Genomic DNA, 17425 nt, shown 5'->3' on the forward strand with positions numbered 1-17425 from the left:
AAAATAAATAAAAAACGGTGTTATTCTTACCTTCCAACGTCCCGCGCAGGCGTTCCCAGTAATCCTTTGCGAAAATGCCCGCGATGACGTCAGTTCTCGCGGGATCGAGACGTCTCGCGGTAATTCGCGATGACCGCGAGACTTCGCGATCCCGCGAGATCGGACGCCATCGCGGGCATTTTCGCAAAGGATTCCTGGGAACGAAAGCGTGAAGAGAAGCGGGAAGACTGCGCGGGACGTCGGAGGGTGAGAATAACAATATTTTTTATTTTTAAATTCTATTTTTTACAGGGATATGGTACCCAAAGCCCGGAGGACAGTCTCCTCTCCTCCGGACCGTGGGTACCATCCGCAAATGTTCTGCTTACTTTCCGCATGGTGTGCACAGCCACATGCGGGAAGTAAGCGGAACAATGCATTCCTATGGGTGCGGGATCGCCGCGATTCCGCAAATTAATGAGCATGCTGCGGTTTTTACCGCGAAGCGATTCCGCCGCGGAAAAAACCGCAGCATTAGCACAGCATTGCGGAATCCCATAGGAATGCATGGGATGCTTATTTTTCGCGGCAAAATCGCGCAGTTAAAACCGCCGCGGAAAAGCGAAAAAAACGCCACGTGTGAACTCAGCCTTACAGTGCTGCAGTACAAAAACCAACCCTGGAGTGGCGCTTTAAAAATAGTATCTTTTCCTCGTATTGGTATATATTTTTGGGACTTTATGACGAGGGCAGCAATCTCGCCTTTGCTTCTTTCAGCAGCATTTAGAGAGATGCTTTACAGCAGCAATGTGGACCATAAGATGTTGTAGTCCCATAGTTGTTGTCCTCTATTGGAGTGTTTTGTTTTTATACAGTGCATGCTCTTTGATCTATGCAGAGGTCATTGTGCGGGGAGGGGAGAGGAGGTGAGCTGTAGTATCACCTATTGTGAATGGTGGGTTCTGTGTTATCTATATATAGGTCTTGCCTTTCATTGTACTCTTGCCTGTGATAACTAGATGACTACTGAAGAATGATCTCTCCAGAAACTGAAGTGTCAGCATATATGAGGCTCAGTGGACTGGACCTGCTGTCTAGTTATGAACTGGATGGATTTTCTTCAGAGGTATCAGACCCCTACCATTTTATTAATGGCTTTGTTGGCAAGGCCTGCACATTTGGCTGAACTGACTGCACATGTTAATAAGAGGGTCAGGGTTGATCAGTCTAAACTAGGATAGTTATCACTTGATTCATCATGCAGTTTTTAAGATAAGAATGAAAAATCCGCCTTATTGTATTTCAATGGAAAAGCTGAGACCTTTGCTCCAGTTCTTCCTTTTGCTGATTCACTGAAGTAGGTGTAGTACTGCTCAGCAGAAAACAATACTGTACGTTATTTACCCATCAGAGGTGAATCAGACCCATCGGGTGAGAATTCTAAGTTGTAGACCTTGACTCATGCTGAATGTGCTCAGCATGGCTTCCAGCTTCTGCAAGTACATACAATGTAAAGCAGTGGCATGGTGTATACATTTTGGTGTTTCCAGGGGCACTATTAGTGGAATGGAATGATGCAGAAGTTGCAATTGGACTTAGCCCGTGATGCTGGATGCTTCTGCAAAGATCTGTCCCACATGAGACTAGCACCATGGCGTCACCCAGGAACTTCAAGCTCCTCAAAGTAAATTTGCTCGTTATGATATTTGGAAATGGCAAGATGGTTACTAGGCTTGGTTATTACTGATCGCTAATATGGAAAGCCCTGTTCTTATCAAGTTTGTGATTTAGGCTTAGGGTATGTGCACAAGGTGCGGATTCTGCTGCGGTTCTGCGTTGTACAGTACCTTTATTTCCTATGGAAATTAAAAAACGCTATGCACATGCTGTGGATTTTTCCTTGCGGTTTACAATCCGCAGCATGTCAATTGTTTGGTGCAGAAACGCTGCAGTTTTACACCTCATCCATTATGAGATGTAAAACCGCAGGGCAAAACCGCAGATAAACCGCAGGACTTTTATCCTGCGGATTTACCTGCGTTTTTTTCTCCAAAATCCGCACACCCAAAAAACTACGTGTGCACATAGCCTTTGGGTTTGAAGCTAGAAAGCTCCTGACATGCAGCCTAAACACTTCCGTAGACTTACAGTAGCACGATATATGCCAAAATAGCATCCTTTTTACCTTTTATTTTTTAACCATGGTTGTCTATGGTGTCTAATGCCATACCTCTACATCGGTCACTCTTCACATCCCACTGTAAAGCAAACCTGGCATCATATACAACAAACATGATCTGAATAAAGCCTCATTTACATTTTTTTTCTTTTATTTATTGGATTTCACAATAGCAATTGCACATTTTGTACTAATACTTGAGATTACACAGTTTGATAGTTTGTGGTCCCACCTACAATTATCTATTTTACTCTGATCAAAAAATAAAGGGTACACCTACATCCTAGATATCAATGAATTAAATATTCCAGTTGCAAAACATTCATTACATAGTGCGTTGAGAGCAATAAAACCTAAAAATGATCAATGTAAATCAAAGTTAACATCCCATGGAGCAGGGCTGTGGAGTCGGTAAGCCAAACCTGCGACTCCGACTCCTCAATTTCCCTTACACCGACTCCAACTCCGACTCCACGACTCCGACTCCCACACATATTGCTTATATTTAAGTTAAAAATTTATTGTAGTACAATGTGAACCTCAGACATTTAATCATTTTTATGATCCAATAATCAAGATATTTATATAGAACAGAATATATATTGGTGTACTACCCGGTTTTCATTCTTTTTGGTACAGATACGATATGGATAAATGGATAGATAGAGCAGATTTCTAATCTGCTTTTGCTATTGAAAACATTATCTATGAGCTCAAAAACCTTTCAGGTGATGCAGTTTTTTAAAAAGATGATCAGCTTTTGCAGCTGAAAAACGTATCCTCAAAAAACACAGGAAAAACGCTGTGTGTGAATGTAGCCTTAGATCAGGAATATAACAGCCATTTATAGGACATTTCATAACTTTCCCAAACTCCTATGAAAAAATATTCAGCACATCCTGCATTGAATTACTGTACCCAATTTATTATATATTTTAGGAGTCGGTCCATTTTATACCGACTCCAACTCCGACTCCGACTCCACCAAAATGAGCACCGACTCCACGACTCCGACTCCGACTCCACAGCCCTGCCATGGAGGTCTGGATTTGAAATGATGCTCAAAATCAAAAGGGAAAATCAAATTACAGGATGATCCTCCAGTGGAAATGTCTGAAGATAAGGAATTGATACTAAGTAGTGTGTGTGACGTCCACGTGCCTGTGTGACCTCCCTACAACTCCTGGGCATTCTCCTGATGAGGTGGCAGATGTTCTGCGGGATCTCCTCCCAACCTGGAATAAAGCATCAGTGAACTCCTGGACACTCTGTGGTGCAATGTGGCGTTGGTGGATGGAATGGGACATGATGTCCCAGATGTGCTCGACTGAATCTGATTTGGGAACGGCCAGGCCAGTCGATAACATCAATGCCTTCATCATTCAGGAACTTCTGACACACTAAAGCCATGTGAGGCCTAGCATTGTTATGCATCAGAAGGATACCAGGGCCCTGTGCACCTACATATGGTCTCAGAATTGGTCTGAGGATCTGATCCCGGTACCTTATGGCAGTCAGGATACCTCTGGCTAGCACATGGAGGGCTGTGCAGCCCTCCAAAGAAATGCCTCCTCACACCATTACCAACCCACTGCCAAATTGCTCAGGCGGGGGAATGTTGCAGGCGGCAGTAGGTTCTCCACGGCATCTCCAGACTGTCGTGTCTGTCACATGTGCTGAGTGTGAACCTGCTCTCACCTGTTAAGAGCACAGGGAGCCAATGTCGAATCTGCTAATATTGGTGATCTCTGGCAAATGCCAATCGCCCTGCACAGGGTTGGACTGTTAGCTCAACACTCACTTGTGGACTTTGGGTACTCATACCACCCTCATGGAGTCTGTTTCTGACAGTTTGCGCAGACATATGAATGTTAGTGGCCTGCAGGAGGTCATTTTGTAGGGTTCTGTCACTGCTCATCCTGTTCGTCCTTGCACAAAGGAGGAGGTAGCGGTCCTGCTGCTGGGTTGTAGCCCTCCTACTGCCTCCTCCACTTCACTTCTCCAGCTCCATGCTCCTGTGCTGACAGGTAGCCTTCTTGCTACAGCTCACATTGATGTGCCATCCTGGATAAGCTGCACTACTTGGGCAACTTATGTGGGTTATACAGTAGATACCACCTCATGCTACTGTACAGTATCTCTAGGGGTGAAGGCAATGGCAAAATGCATAAATGACCAAAACAGCCAAAAAAGATGAAAACAGATACATGGTCTGTGGTCACCCCCTGCAGAATCACTCCTATATAGGCGTTGTCTTGCTAATTGCCTATCATTTCTACCATTTGCACAACAGCAGAAGAAATTGATCCACAATCTGTGTTGCTTCATAACTGGACAGGTTGATGTCACAGAAGTGTGATTAATTTGGAGTTACATTGTGTTAAGTGTTATTTTTTTGACCAGTGTATATTCCTAAGGCTACTTACCTACATACTTTGCATATGGCTCATTTTTCAGCAGTGGTATTACATGCAGATCGATCTCGAGTACTTGTGCATTTTGTTATGTCACCATTACTATTCACGAGAAATCCTTTTTATTTTTTGTTGCTTACATCTCCTCACCTACTGTGCCTGTATTGTTCTAGTTTTCACTGAGGATTTTAAGATGATATTTAGTGGCTTTTTCACATCTTGCCTTCAATCATTTAAGTTATTTTTATAAATGGTTTTTGGAATCCAGTTTTGATGTTGGTTACCTTTTCCTACACCTGAGAATTCACAAGCCTAATAAAGTTGCCTTATGAAATCTGAACATAGAAAATGTATTCATTGCACTTCTGTAAGATAACTTTTTTTATTTTTATTTTACGTTGCCTGTTATAAATTCCTGGAGAATTTAAACTCTGAGAAATGGGAAGAGGGGCATGATCTAAACCTAAAAATTTTGACTTCTATCACTCCTGAACCCATATGCACAGCAATGCTCGGCTTTCCCAAGCGCTCCTGTGTATTCGGAGAGGCCTGCAGCCCCACTCCTACCATGGCCGCTTATCTCGCCCGTAACGAAAGGATTGGTGATGGTATTATATCTGCAAGATCTTTCTTTCCCCCCAATGTACTCCCGGTACACGTTGGGGGGAAAACTCCTCCCCGCTCTGTAAATATAAAGGCAGTTGATGGCTTTTCCGTATGTGAATGCAAGCGATATTTTGGCTCAGTAATATCAGCTAGTCCAATGTTTAAAACCCAAAGTTAGTTATTTATGAGGTGCCGAACCTTTCCTGGAAAAAAAAGAGCACAGAATTCAGATGAAGGAAAGCTGTCATCCATGAAAGATAAATGAATACACAGAGCCGCATCAGACCGGAGGGACAAAAGATTAGAGGACATTAGAATCCATTTACGGGGATGTTCTCAAAGGAACAAGTAGCTACAAGAAGATAAGGAAAAAACAACAGATGTCCTTCCTTGAGGACAATTGCTTCTTTAGTAGTTTGAACCAAGGACTGGAATGTTAAAGGAGTGGAGGTTTTTAATTGCTTGATTTGTGGTAGCTAGATGGCATCTTGGTGACCTAAAAATTGACATGATTTAAAGGGAATGTGTAGTCAGAAAATTACCCGACGTTTAAATAACTGTTTTAATGTTTTTTTTTTTTCTTCTTTTTTTACTACTTTTCATATCAGGTAACATCTCTATATTCACGTGATAAGGCAGGATCCACCAATCGCCATAGTTGTCTCACCTGACCCTGCTCATCCTCCCTTCACAATGACCTGTGCACACGCTCATTAGGTGTCTTAATAGTGTACAAAAGATGAGGTCAGGGTCAGTCAGTCTGTACATGTAGATCTCTTGGAACAGCAAGTTACAGTCTAAAAAGAATAAAAGCCCCAGCAGTAAGTGTATAAATGACATGATTTACCTTAGCAGCCAAATGGTCTTCTCTAACCACGAGGTTAATACCATGGCTGTAACAACATTTTTACTGGTTTGGGGAATTTTTGAAACCTTTGGCTTTAGTTTGGGCTCTTTTTGGATTTCACGGTAGTTTTTCTTTTTTCCTCTAGTTTCCAGTATCCTCTACAACACTGTATATCATAACTTATTGGTCTGAAGAAAAGTTAAATTTTCCCCCCAATTTTTTTTTATTGCAATAAAAAAACACGCAAATTGCTTTCTGTTCTGTGCGTGACCCTCAACTGCAGTCGCAAAATGTAACATTCTTATCCTATAGCGCACTGTGTTCCAATTCCAGTCCCCAAGAGCACACCAACAGGTCATGTTTTCAGGATTTCCTTAGTATTGCACAGGTGATGAGTGCAGTACCTGCATTGGCAATAATTCCATCACCTGGGCAATACTAAGGAAATTCTGAAAAAATGACCTGTTGGTGGGTCTTGAAGACTGTAGTTGGAACAGTGGTATAGTCATTACACGTTGAGCCCCGTTTTGTTTGCTGCCATTTGTCCCCTTTCTTAGTGTCCAGAATGTGGTCACAATGAAAGGCACTGTGAAAAGTGTGAGCCAAACTTCCCTCTCCAATTCCACACTGTGGGTTTCATAATAATCTTTCTTTATATAGCGCCAACATATTCCGCAGCGCTTTACAGTGTAACAGTTTCAAAACACAAGTCATAAGTAACAACATTAACAATACAATAATTAAAGCAAAATAAGACGACCCTGCTCGTGAGAGCTTACAATCTACAATGTGGTGGGGGAGATGCAAGGTACAGGTGTGTATTTACAATGATGTATTTAAATTGATGGTCCAGCCATCTTGAGGGAGTGAGGGACAGATGGAGATAGTGAATGGGCTACGCACACAAAGTGACTGATTAGTGAACGTGATAGGCTGCTCTGAACAAATGCGTTTTGAGGAAGCGCCTAAAACTGTGCAAATTGTGGATAGCCCTAATTTCTTGGGGTAGAGCATTTCAGAGGATTGGCGCAGCGCAGGAGAAGTCTTGGAGTCGGGAGTGGGAGGTGCGTATTAGTGCAGAGGTTAGTCGAAAGTCTTTTGCGGAGCGCAGCGATCAGTTAGTCCAATAGACAGAAATGAGGGAGGATATTTATGGGGGTGCCGCACTGTGGAGAGCCTGTACTTTGAATTGGATCCTATAATGAATGGGCAGCTAGTGTAACGATTGGTGAAGAGTTGACATGTCCGAGTACCAATTAACCAGATGGATAACCCTTGCTGCTGCATTAAGTATGGACTGGAGAGGGGAAAGTCAAGTAACGGGGAGGCCAATCAATAGAGCATTGCAGTAGTCCAGGTGGGAGTGGATCAATGTGACAGTGAGTATTTTTGTTGTTTCCATGGTGAGAGAAGGGTGGATTCTGGAGACGTTCTCTAGGTGCAAGCGGCAAGAGCGGGCAAGAGATTGTATATGGGATATGAAGGAGAGATTGGTGCCAAACATAACACCTAGACAGCGCACCTGCTGCCGGGATGTTATTATGGTGCCACCCACGGAGAGGGAAATGTCACACCTAGGGAGGCTAGTAGACGGCGGGAGCAGAAGAAGTTCAGTTTTTGAGAGGTTAAGTTTCAAATATGGAGCGGACATGATGTTGGAGACTGCGGACAGTCAGTCACTGGCGTTCTGTAGTACCGCGGGGGTAATGTCGGGGAATGACATGTATATGTGTGTCGTCAGCATAAAGATGGTACTTAAAGCCAAATCTGCCGATGGTCTGTTCAATTGGGGCCATGCAGAGAGAGAAGAGAAGGGGGGCCAAGGACTGAGCCCTGAGGTACCCCGACAGTGAGAGAAAGAGGAGATGTGGATCCAGTGAACAAAACACTGAAGGAGCGGTCAGAAAGTTAGGAAGAGAACCACGAGAGAGCAGTGTCCTTAATGCCTAGTGACTGGAGCCTAGAGAGGAGGAGATGGTTGTCAGCAGTGTCGAAAGCTGCAGAAAGGTCGAGAAGAATGAACAGAGAGTGGTCACCGTTACATTTTGCTGTCAGAAGGTCGTTGGTCACTTTGAGTGCAGTTTCTGTTGAATGTAGTGGGCGGAAGCCGGACTGTGAAAGGTCTAGGAGGGAGTGAGTGGAGAGGTAACGGGTAAGGCAGGAGTAGACTAGGCGCTCCAAAAGCTTAGAGATCAAGGGGAGATTGGAGACCGGTCTGTAGTTTGTGCAGTATGGGTCGAGAGCGGGTTTCTTTAGTAATGGAGTAACAATAGTGTTTGAAGGAGGATGGGTAAAAAGCCCGAGGCGAGATAGAGATTAAAAATTGTGGTTAGGTGAGTTGTGACTGGAGAGAGAGACCGGAGGAGACACGAGGGAACGGGGTCAGCAGTACATGCAGTCGGACGCGAAGAAGAGAGGAGTCTGGAGACTTCTTCTGTGATGGAATCAAATGTGGAAAGCGAGCCAGGGGAAATGCATGGAGGGATGGGAGTCACAGCACTTTGTGGCTGGGAGTGGACCTCCTGACGGATACTATCTATTTTCTATATAGCAGCAAGTGAGATAAAATATAACTTTTAATACGTAACTTAAGATACCAAAACTACTGTGTCACCAAATAGTAATTAAAATTAGATGCCCATACAATGGGTGATCCCCAAGGGATAATTGAAAACACCCGAAAACATCAAACAGGAATATAGAATGCAGCTAGTATAAACATCCAAACAGCAATCTATGTATATTGGATACAGCATAAAAAATAGCAGCAAAATGCCATAGCCAATTGCACTTGTATGTTTATATATTGCCTAAACCAAAAAGTTCATAGCCACCAATAGATGAGAATAAAAAACAGGAACAATCTCACCAATATTTTGCAGACGGTCAGGAGTCTCCAGGGATACTCTACATGCATATAGGAAGGCAGCAATGGGAGGACAATACCCTGTCAAATCCCTCATAAGCTGACCATTACCTGATCCCCAGACTCCTGCCCTTACAAGGGCAGTCCACAACTAGCCCTAGATTGCACAAGCCCTACACTTTCCCTTAAAGGAGCGTCCCAACGCGTTTCATCCAAGTAACTCTTCAGGGGACTAACTTGTTCAAAAGTGCCACAGTGCTAAAGCTAAGAGACATACATCCTCCTGCTCTCAATGCTATCTGCTGTCTGCTTTCAATTATCCCTTGGGGATCACCCATTGTATGGGCATCTAATTTTAATTACTATTTGGTGACACTGTAGTTTTGGTATCTTTTAAGTTACGTATTAAGTTATATTTTATCTCACTTGCTGCTATATATATACATATTTTGGTGAGAACTAATTGTCATTTTCTGATTAATATTGGCATTTTTTGCTGTATTTACTATCTATTTTCTCTATAAAGTAGGAGGCCAGGTCATCCACAAAAATATCTGTGGTAGGGTCTTGTGCTTTTGGCCTGAGGAGGGAGTGAAAGGTGTCAAAGTTTCTTGAGGTTGTTGGCTAGTGAGGAGATCAGGGAGATCTGCAATGTCCAACCCGCAGCGGCCAGATGTTACAGCACAGTGGAGGGGAGGGGATTTCATGAAATCCCATGTCCACTATGAATGCAGGGATGCCCTCCGGCTTCCCTGCGTAGACGCACATGCGGTGCGTCTTTCCAGACCGCAGCATTCTATTTATATTGCGGTCATGCTCAATCTCCGCAAAATAAAGTCACCCATGCAATGTATTGGACGCAGTGATTCCGCACGGTTCAATGAACACGTGGGATTCACCTGCGTTCAAAAGCTGGCAGCTCTATGGACAGAGTGGACATGTTCTGCGTCCAAAGCGCTGTCTGTTACGGACCATGGGAACATACCCTTAAGCGCTTTCTTGCTTTTGGAGGCTACCTGCCAGAAAAAGACGTCGTGTGCACACACCCTATGTGATACTTCACCGAATTCATGATCTCTGCCCCCCACAACATGCTGCTCTGAGATGGGGTAGCAAAAACCTATTGACGGATTCCCTTTAAAAACGCAACAGTGAAATGACACACAAGAAGTTCACAAACTTTTAACAGTACTAATGGGCATGAGTTTTTACAAAATCACATCCAGTTTGTATGAACTGTTCAATGCAGCAGATTTTCTGCATAAAATATGCAGCATATATACTACATGGGGACATTTTAGTTTAGAAGATGGCTTCTGGACATGCTCAGTGCACGTCTCTGAATCTGGGAAGCGTACACCTGTCTTCAGAGACGCAGTGACTGTCGGAATGAGCGGTGCGCATGCGCTAGATTTACTGGAGCTGGTGATGACGCCACTCGTGTAAATTGTTATCACATCCAAATTGATAAAGTCTTAGTGCCTGACTGCTTAACTATTGTATTGTACATACTAGTAAAATGTGTTTTGTTTTGTTCATTTGCAGGTCAGTATGGAAACAAGTTGAATAATTATATTAGACATTATGAAGGATTGTCTTTTGACATGGACTCCTTAAACCAAAAACACCAACGTGCCAAGAGAGCAGTATCCCATGAGGATCAGTTTGTCAACTTGGATTTTCATGCCCATGGAAGGTAAGAGCCTGCTTTCAGTTAGCAGATTTTTTTTTTTTTTTTTTTAAAAATGGACAATTTTCACACACTGGCAATAAGTAAGAAAACTTGCTCTTGAAGGATAAAATATGACACTGCATTTTTTAAAAATTATTTTAAAGTGCCTTTTATTCATTAAAAGGAATCTGAACAGGTTTTTGCTATGTAATGAGAACCACATGACTCCTATGATAAGCAGCTCACTGTTTATAGGCCATGTACATACAGAGCCTGGCATGAGTGGGGTTAGCTTTCTCCGCTCTGCTGCATTGCTAAATCTAAAAACTGTAACAGAACAGCTGCACCCAGTACACTAAGTGATTCCAGGTCTCTTTTACATTCATCAAGCTGCTCTCAGATGAGGTAGCACAAAAGTAGACAAATTCCCTTTAACAATGTCACAGAAGTTCATAAATTAGGGCTGTGGAGTCGGTAAGCCAAACCTCCAAATCCTCAATTTCCCTGACTCCGACCCTACAGCACTGGTCACTACTGAGTATGTACATAAAGTGCAGCACAGATTCATCTCCGCTATGTCTCCACAGCACTGGTCACTACTGAGGGTGTACATAAAGTGCAGCACAGATTCATCTCCACTACTCCCCCACAGCACTGGTCATTACTGAGCATGTACATAAAGTGCAACACAGATTCTACTCAGCTATGTCTCCACAGCACTGGTCACTACTGAGCATGTACATAAAGTGCAGCACAGATTCTACTCAGCTATGACTCCACAGCACTGGTCACTACTGAGCATGTACATAAAGTGCAGCACAGATTCATCTCAGCTATGACCCCACAGCACTGGTCACTACTGAGCATGTACATAAAGTGCAACACAGATTCTACTCAGCTATGACTCCACAGCACTGGTCACTACTGAGCATGTACATAAAGTGCAGCACAGATTCTACTCAGCTATGACCCCACAGCACTGGTCACTACTGAGCATGTACATAAAGTGCAACACAGATTCAACTCAGCTATGACCCCACAGCACTGGTCACTACTGAGCATGTACATAAAGTGCAGCACAGATTCATCTCCATTATGGCCCCACAGCACTGGTCACTACTGAGCATGTACATAAAGTGCAGCACAGATTCATCTCCATTATGGCCCCACAGCACTGGTCACTACTGAGCATGTACATAAAGTGCAGCACAGATTCATCTCCACTACGACCCCACAGCACTGGTCACTACTGAGCATGTACATAAAGTGCAGCACAGATTCATCTCCATTATGACCCCACAGCACTGGTCACTACTGAGCATGTACATAAAGTGCAGCACAGATTCATCTCCATTATGGCCCCACAGCACTGGTCACTACTGAGCATGTACATAAAGTGCAGCACAGATTTACCTCCACTGCTCCCCCACAGCACTGGTCACTACTGATCATGTCCATAAAGTGCAGCACAGATTCATCACACCTAAAAGCCCAGATCCTTGGATCAGGAACAGAACAGACATTTATAGGACATTTCAGAACTTTCCCAAATTCTTATGAAGACATTTACAGCACATCCTGCATTGTACTACTGTACCCAATGTATTATATATTTTATGAGTCGGCGTTGGTTTATTTTATACAGATTCCTCCACCCTGTTATAGATACTGTGTATGGGCATAAAACTGCCAAAAATCAGTCACTGAGGTGCCACCAGTAGTAACAAGGCTACCGAATGTTCTAGTAAGTGCCCTATGCTGTGAGCATTTCCCTACTACTAGCGAATGCCGGTCTGTAAGCAAAATATCCAACTCCTCTGCTTGTTCCAACTCCTTCATAAATAGCCGAAAGTCCTTTATAATAAATGAGAAAATCTGTTATGAATGTTAATTATACAACATTTACAGATATGATTTTCATTTTAAAACTGGAGTGGGCAGAAATGTTCCAAACCAGCCCAAAACTAGCTCTGCCTGTACAGCCCTGTTTACCACTTATTTGTTTGGAGAAATGCTGTAATGTCCCTGGCAAACATGTAGCGCCGGAGACTCTTCAGGAAAATGCTGGCTGTGTTTTTCCTGAAGTGTTTTGTTTTTTCTTTTGCCACTTGAAGATTGGTCTTCTTTTTACATCTTTTTACGTCTTTCGAAGCCGTGAAAAACAAAATAAAACAAAAAAACTAAGATTAAACATATGAACATTTATCAGCAGAAAATTCTCACTACAGGAGAAGCTGCCTCATGCCTCTTGATCCAGCCAGTCCCCCAACACTGATTAGCGGCTCTGTCACTATATATTGTACCCTGAAAGCTGAGGTGTGGACATGGTTACACGTAGATCGACAACTGACCTCTTCTCAATCTGCAGCATAGGAAACTGTGATTCTCTCATAACCGCTGCACCCAGTAAATTAAGTGATACACCTCTGCAATCAGGGTCTCTGTTCCTGCCTGTCAGATTGTATTGCAAAACCTGCCAACAGATTCCCTTTAAAACAGGTGTGTGTATGTGTGTGTGTATGTGTGTATATGTATATATATATATATATATATATATATATATATATATATATATATATTATATATACAGTGCCTACAAGTAGTATTCAACCCCCTGCAGATTTAGCAGGTTTGATAAGATGCAAATAAGTTAGAGCCTTCAAACTTCACACAAGAGCAGGATTTATTAACAGATGCATAAATCTTACAAACCAAAAAGTTATGTTGCTCAGTTAAATTATAATAAATTTTAAACATACACGTGTGGGTCAATTATTATTCAACCCCTAGGTTTAATATTTTGTGGAATAACCCTTGTTTGCAATTACAGCTAATAATCGTCTTTTATAAGACCTGATCAGGCCGGCACAGGTCTCTGGAGTTATCTTGGCCCACTCCTCCATGCAGATCTTCTCCAAGTTATCTAGGTTCTTTGGGTGTCTCATGTGGACTTTAATCTTGAGCTCCGTCCACAAGTTTTCAATTGGGTTAAGGTCAGGAGACTGACTAGGCCACTCCAACACCTTGTGATTTTTTTGCCTCTTGAACCAGGCCTTGGTTTTGTTGGCTGTGTGCTTTGGGTCGTTGTCTTGTTGGAAGATGAAATGACGACCCATCTTAAGATCCTTGATGGAGGAGCAGAGGTTCTTGGCCAAAATCTCCAGGTAGGCCGTGCTATCCATCTTCCCATGGATGCGGACCAGATGGCCAGGCCCCTTGGCTGAGAAACAGCCCCACAGCATGATGCTGCCACCACCATGCTTGACTGTAGGGATGGTATTCTTGGGGTCGTATGCAGTGCCATCCAGTCTCCAAACGTCACGTGTGTGGTTGGCATCAAAGATCTCGATCTTGGTCTCATCAGACCAGAGAACCTTGAACCAGTCTGTCTCAGAGTCCTCCAAGTGATCATGAGCAAACTGTAGACGAGCCTTGACATGACGCTTTGAAAGTAAAGGTACCTTACGGGCTCGTCTGGAACGGAGACCATTGCGGTGGAGTGCGTTACTCATGGTATTGACTGAAACCAATGTCCCCACTGCCATGAGATCTTCCCGGAGCTCCTTCCTTGTTGTCCTTGGGTTAGCCTTGACTCTTCGGACAAGCCTGGCCTCGGCACGGGAGGAAACTTTCAAAGGCTGTCCAGGCCGTGGAAGGCTAACAGTAAGTAGTTCCATAAGCCTTCCACTTCCGGATGATGCTCCCAACAGTGGAGACAGGTAGGCCCAACTCCTTGGAAAGGGTTTTGTACCCCTTGCCAGCCTTGTGACCCTCCACGATCTTGTCTCTGATGGCCTTGGAATGCTCCTTTGTCTTTCCCATGTTGACCATGTATGAGTGCTGTTCACAAGTTTGGGGAGGGTCTTAAATAGTCAGAAAAGGCTGGAAAAAGAGATAATTAATCCAAACATGTGAAGCTCATTGTTCTTTGTGCCTGAAATACTTCTTAATATTTTAGGGGAACCAAACAGAATTCTGGTGGTTTGAGGGGTTGAATAATAAATGACCCTCTGAATAAACTTTTCACAATTTAAAAAAAAATTAAACAAAGAAATAACATTCTTTTTTGCTGCAGTGCATTTCACACTTCCAGGCTGATCTACAGTCCAAATGTCACAATGCCAAGTTAATTCCGAATGTGTAAACCTGTTAAATCTGCAGGGGGTTGAATACTACTTGTAGGCACTGTGTGTGTGTGTGTGTGTGTGTGTGTTAGTGTGTATATATATATATATATATATATATATATATACACACACTCACTGGCCACTTTATTAGGTACACCATGCTAGTAAGGGGTTGGACCCCCTTTTGCCTTCAGAACTGCCTCAATTCTTCGTGGCAGAGATTCAACAAGGTGCTGGAAGCATTCCTCAGAGATTTTGGACCATATTGACATGATGGCATCACACAGTTGGCGCAGATTTGTCGGCTGCACATCCCTGATGCGAATCTCCCGTTCCACCACATCCCAAAGATGCTCTATTGGATTGAGATCTGGTGACTGAGGAGGCCATTTGAGTACAGTAAACTCATTGTCATGTTCAAGAAACCAATCTGAGATGATTCGAGCTTTAGGACATGGCGCATTATCCTGCTGAAAGTAGCCATCAGATGTTGGGTACATTGTGGTCATAAAGGGATGGACATGGTCAGCAACAATACTCAGGTAGGCTGTGGCGTTGCAACGATGCTCAATTGGTACCAAGGGGCCCAAAGAGTGCCCAGAAAAAATTCCCCACACCATGACACCACCACCACCAGCCTGAACCGTTGATACAAGGCAGGATGGATCCATGCTTTCATGTTGTTTACGCCAAATTCTGACCCTACCATCCGAATGTCGCAGCAGAAATCGAGACTCATCAGACCAGGCAACGTTTTTCCAATCTTCTACTGTCCAATTTCGATGAGCTTGTGCAAATTGTAGCCTCAGTTTTCTGTTCTTAGCTGAGAGGAGTGGTACCCAGTGTGGTCTTCTGCTGCTGTAGCCCATCTGCCTCAAAGTTCGACGCACTGTGCGTTCAGAGATGCTCTTCTGGCCACCTTGGTTGTAACGGGTGGCAATTTGAGTCACTGTTGCCTTTCTATCAGCTCGAACCAGTCTGCCCATTCTCCTCTGACCTCTGGCATCAACATGGCATTTCCGGCCACAGAACTGCCGCTCACTGGATTTTTTTTCTTTTTCGGACCATTCTCTGTAAACCCTAGAGATGTTTGTGCGTGAAAATCCCAGTAGATCAGCAGTTTCTGAAATTCTCAGACCAGCCCTTCTGGCACCAACAATCATGCCACGTTCAAAGGCACTCAAATCACCTTTCTTCCCCATACTGATGCTCGGTTTGAACTGCAGGAGATTGTCTTGACCATGTCTACATGCCTAAATGCACTGAGTTGCCGCCATGTGATTGGCTGATTAGAAATTAAGTCTTAACACACAGTTGGACAGGTGTACCTAATAAAGTGGCCAGTGAGTGTATATACACACACACCTAAGCGTCACTCTGTCGGAAGCCTTTGTAGGCTGCGCTTGAGCAGTCTGGCTCCAGACAGAATGAGGCAGCGCGGTGAGGAGTGTGTATGGCGTCGGAGAGGGCGGTACGCATACACACTGCATACCGCTATGTCCGGCGCCATACTTACCTGACCGGGAGGAGCGTTGCCGCGGCGCTTCTCTTCGGCCGGAGACCGGGGCGGGAATGCGGCCGGAATCGCGCATACTGCGATCCGGCGCCATTTTACTGAAGACACACTTGCAGTGTGTCTTCAGCAATATGGCGCCGGACAGCGCTATGGGCATGCGTGTACTCTGGTGCCAGACTCCTCCCCCGGCCTCCAGCAGAACGTGGTGACAGCGCTGGAGCACAGGAAAGAAGAGTGAGTATAATTTTTATTTATTTTTTTTTATTTTATATGTGTAGTTTTAATAGGAGTGAGGGGACCATGCATACCAGGATAGGAGAGGTGAGGGGACCATGCATACCAGGATAGGGGAGGTGAGAGGACCAGGCATACCAGGATAGGGGAGGTGAGAGGACCAGGCATACCAGGATAGGGGAGGTGAGAGGACCAGGCATACCAGGATAGGGGAGGTGAGAGGACCAGGCATACCAGGATAGGGGAGGTGAGAGGACCAGGCATACCAGGATAGGGGAGGTGAGGGGACCATGCTTACCAGGATTGGGGGATGAGGGGACCATGCATACCAGGATTGGGGGATGAGGGGACCATGCATACCAGGATAGGGGAGGTGAGGGGACCATGCATACCAGGATAGGGGAGGTGAGGGGACCATGCATACCAGGATTGGGGGATGAGAGGACTATGCATACCAGGATAGGGATGAGGGAGTACCATGCATACCAGGATTGAGGGGTGAGGGGACCATGCATACCCGGATGAAGAATGGGGTGCCATGCATACCAGGATTGGGGGGGTAGGGGTGAGGGTACCATGCATACCAGGATAGGAATGAGGGGTGCCATGCGTATCAGGATAGGAGGGTGGCAACACATACCAGGATGGGAGACCATATACCAATTAAAATGCTCGCCACCTGGGCGTAGAACGGTTTTATAGCTTATATATAAGCTATATATAAATAAATAAAAATATATATATATATATATATATATATATATATATATATATATATATATATATATATATATATATATATATATATATATATATATACACACACACATACATACACACACTCACTGGCCACTTTATTAGGTACACCATGCTAGTAAGGGGTTGGACCCCCTTTTGCCTTCAGAACTGCCTCAATTCTTCGTGGCAGAGATTCAACAAGGTGCTGGAAGCATTCCTCAGAGATTTTGGACCATATTGACATGAT

General features: G+C 44.0%; 1 protein-coding gene across 1 annotated transcript in view; it reads left to right on the forward strand.

Moving 5' to 3' along the window:
* Window positions 1-17425, forward strand: part of ADAM10 (ADAM metallopeptidase domain 10) — a 211913-nt gene that overhangs the window by 53878 nt on the left and 140610 nt on the right. The window contains exon 2 of the mRNA XM_073586969.1: window positions 10437-10587. Within this exon, the coding sequence (XP_073443070.1) occupies window positions 10437-10587 (151 nt within the window). The remainder of the gene's footprint in view (window positions 1-10436; window positions 10588-17425) is intronic.

The sequence above is a fragment of the Dendrobates tinctorius genome, unplaced genomic scaffold (genome assembly GCF_039654945.1).
Source record: "Dendrobates tinctorius isolate UK_male_01 unplaced genomic scaffold, ASM3965494v1 ptg000097l, whole genome shotgun sequence".
NCBI classification, from domain to species: Eukaryota; Metazoa; Chordata; class Amphibia; order Anura; family Dendrobatidae; genus Dendrobates; species Dendrobates tinctorius.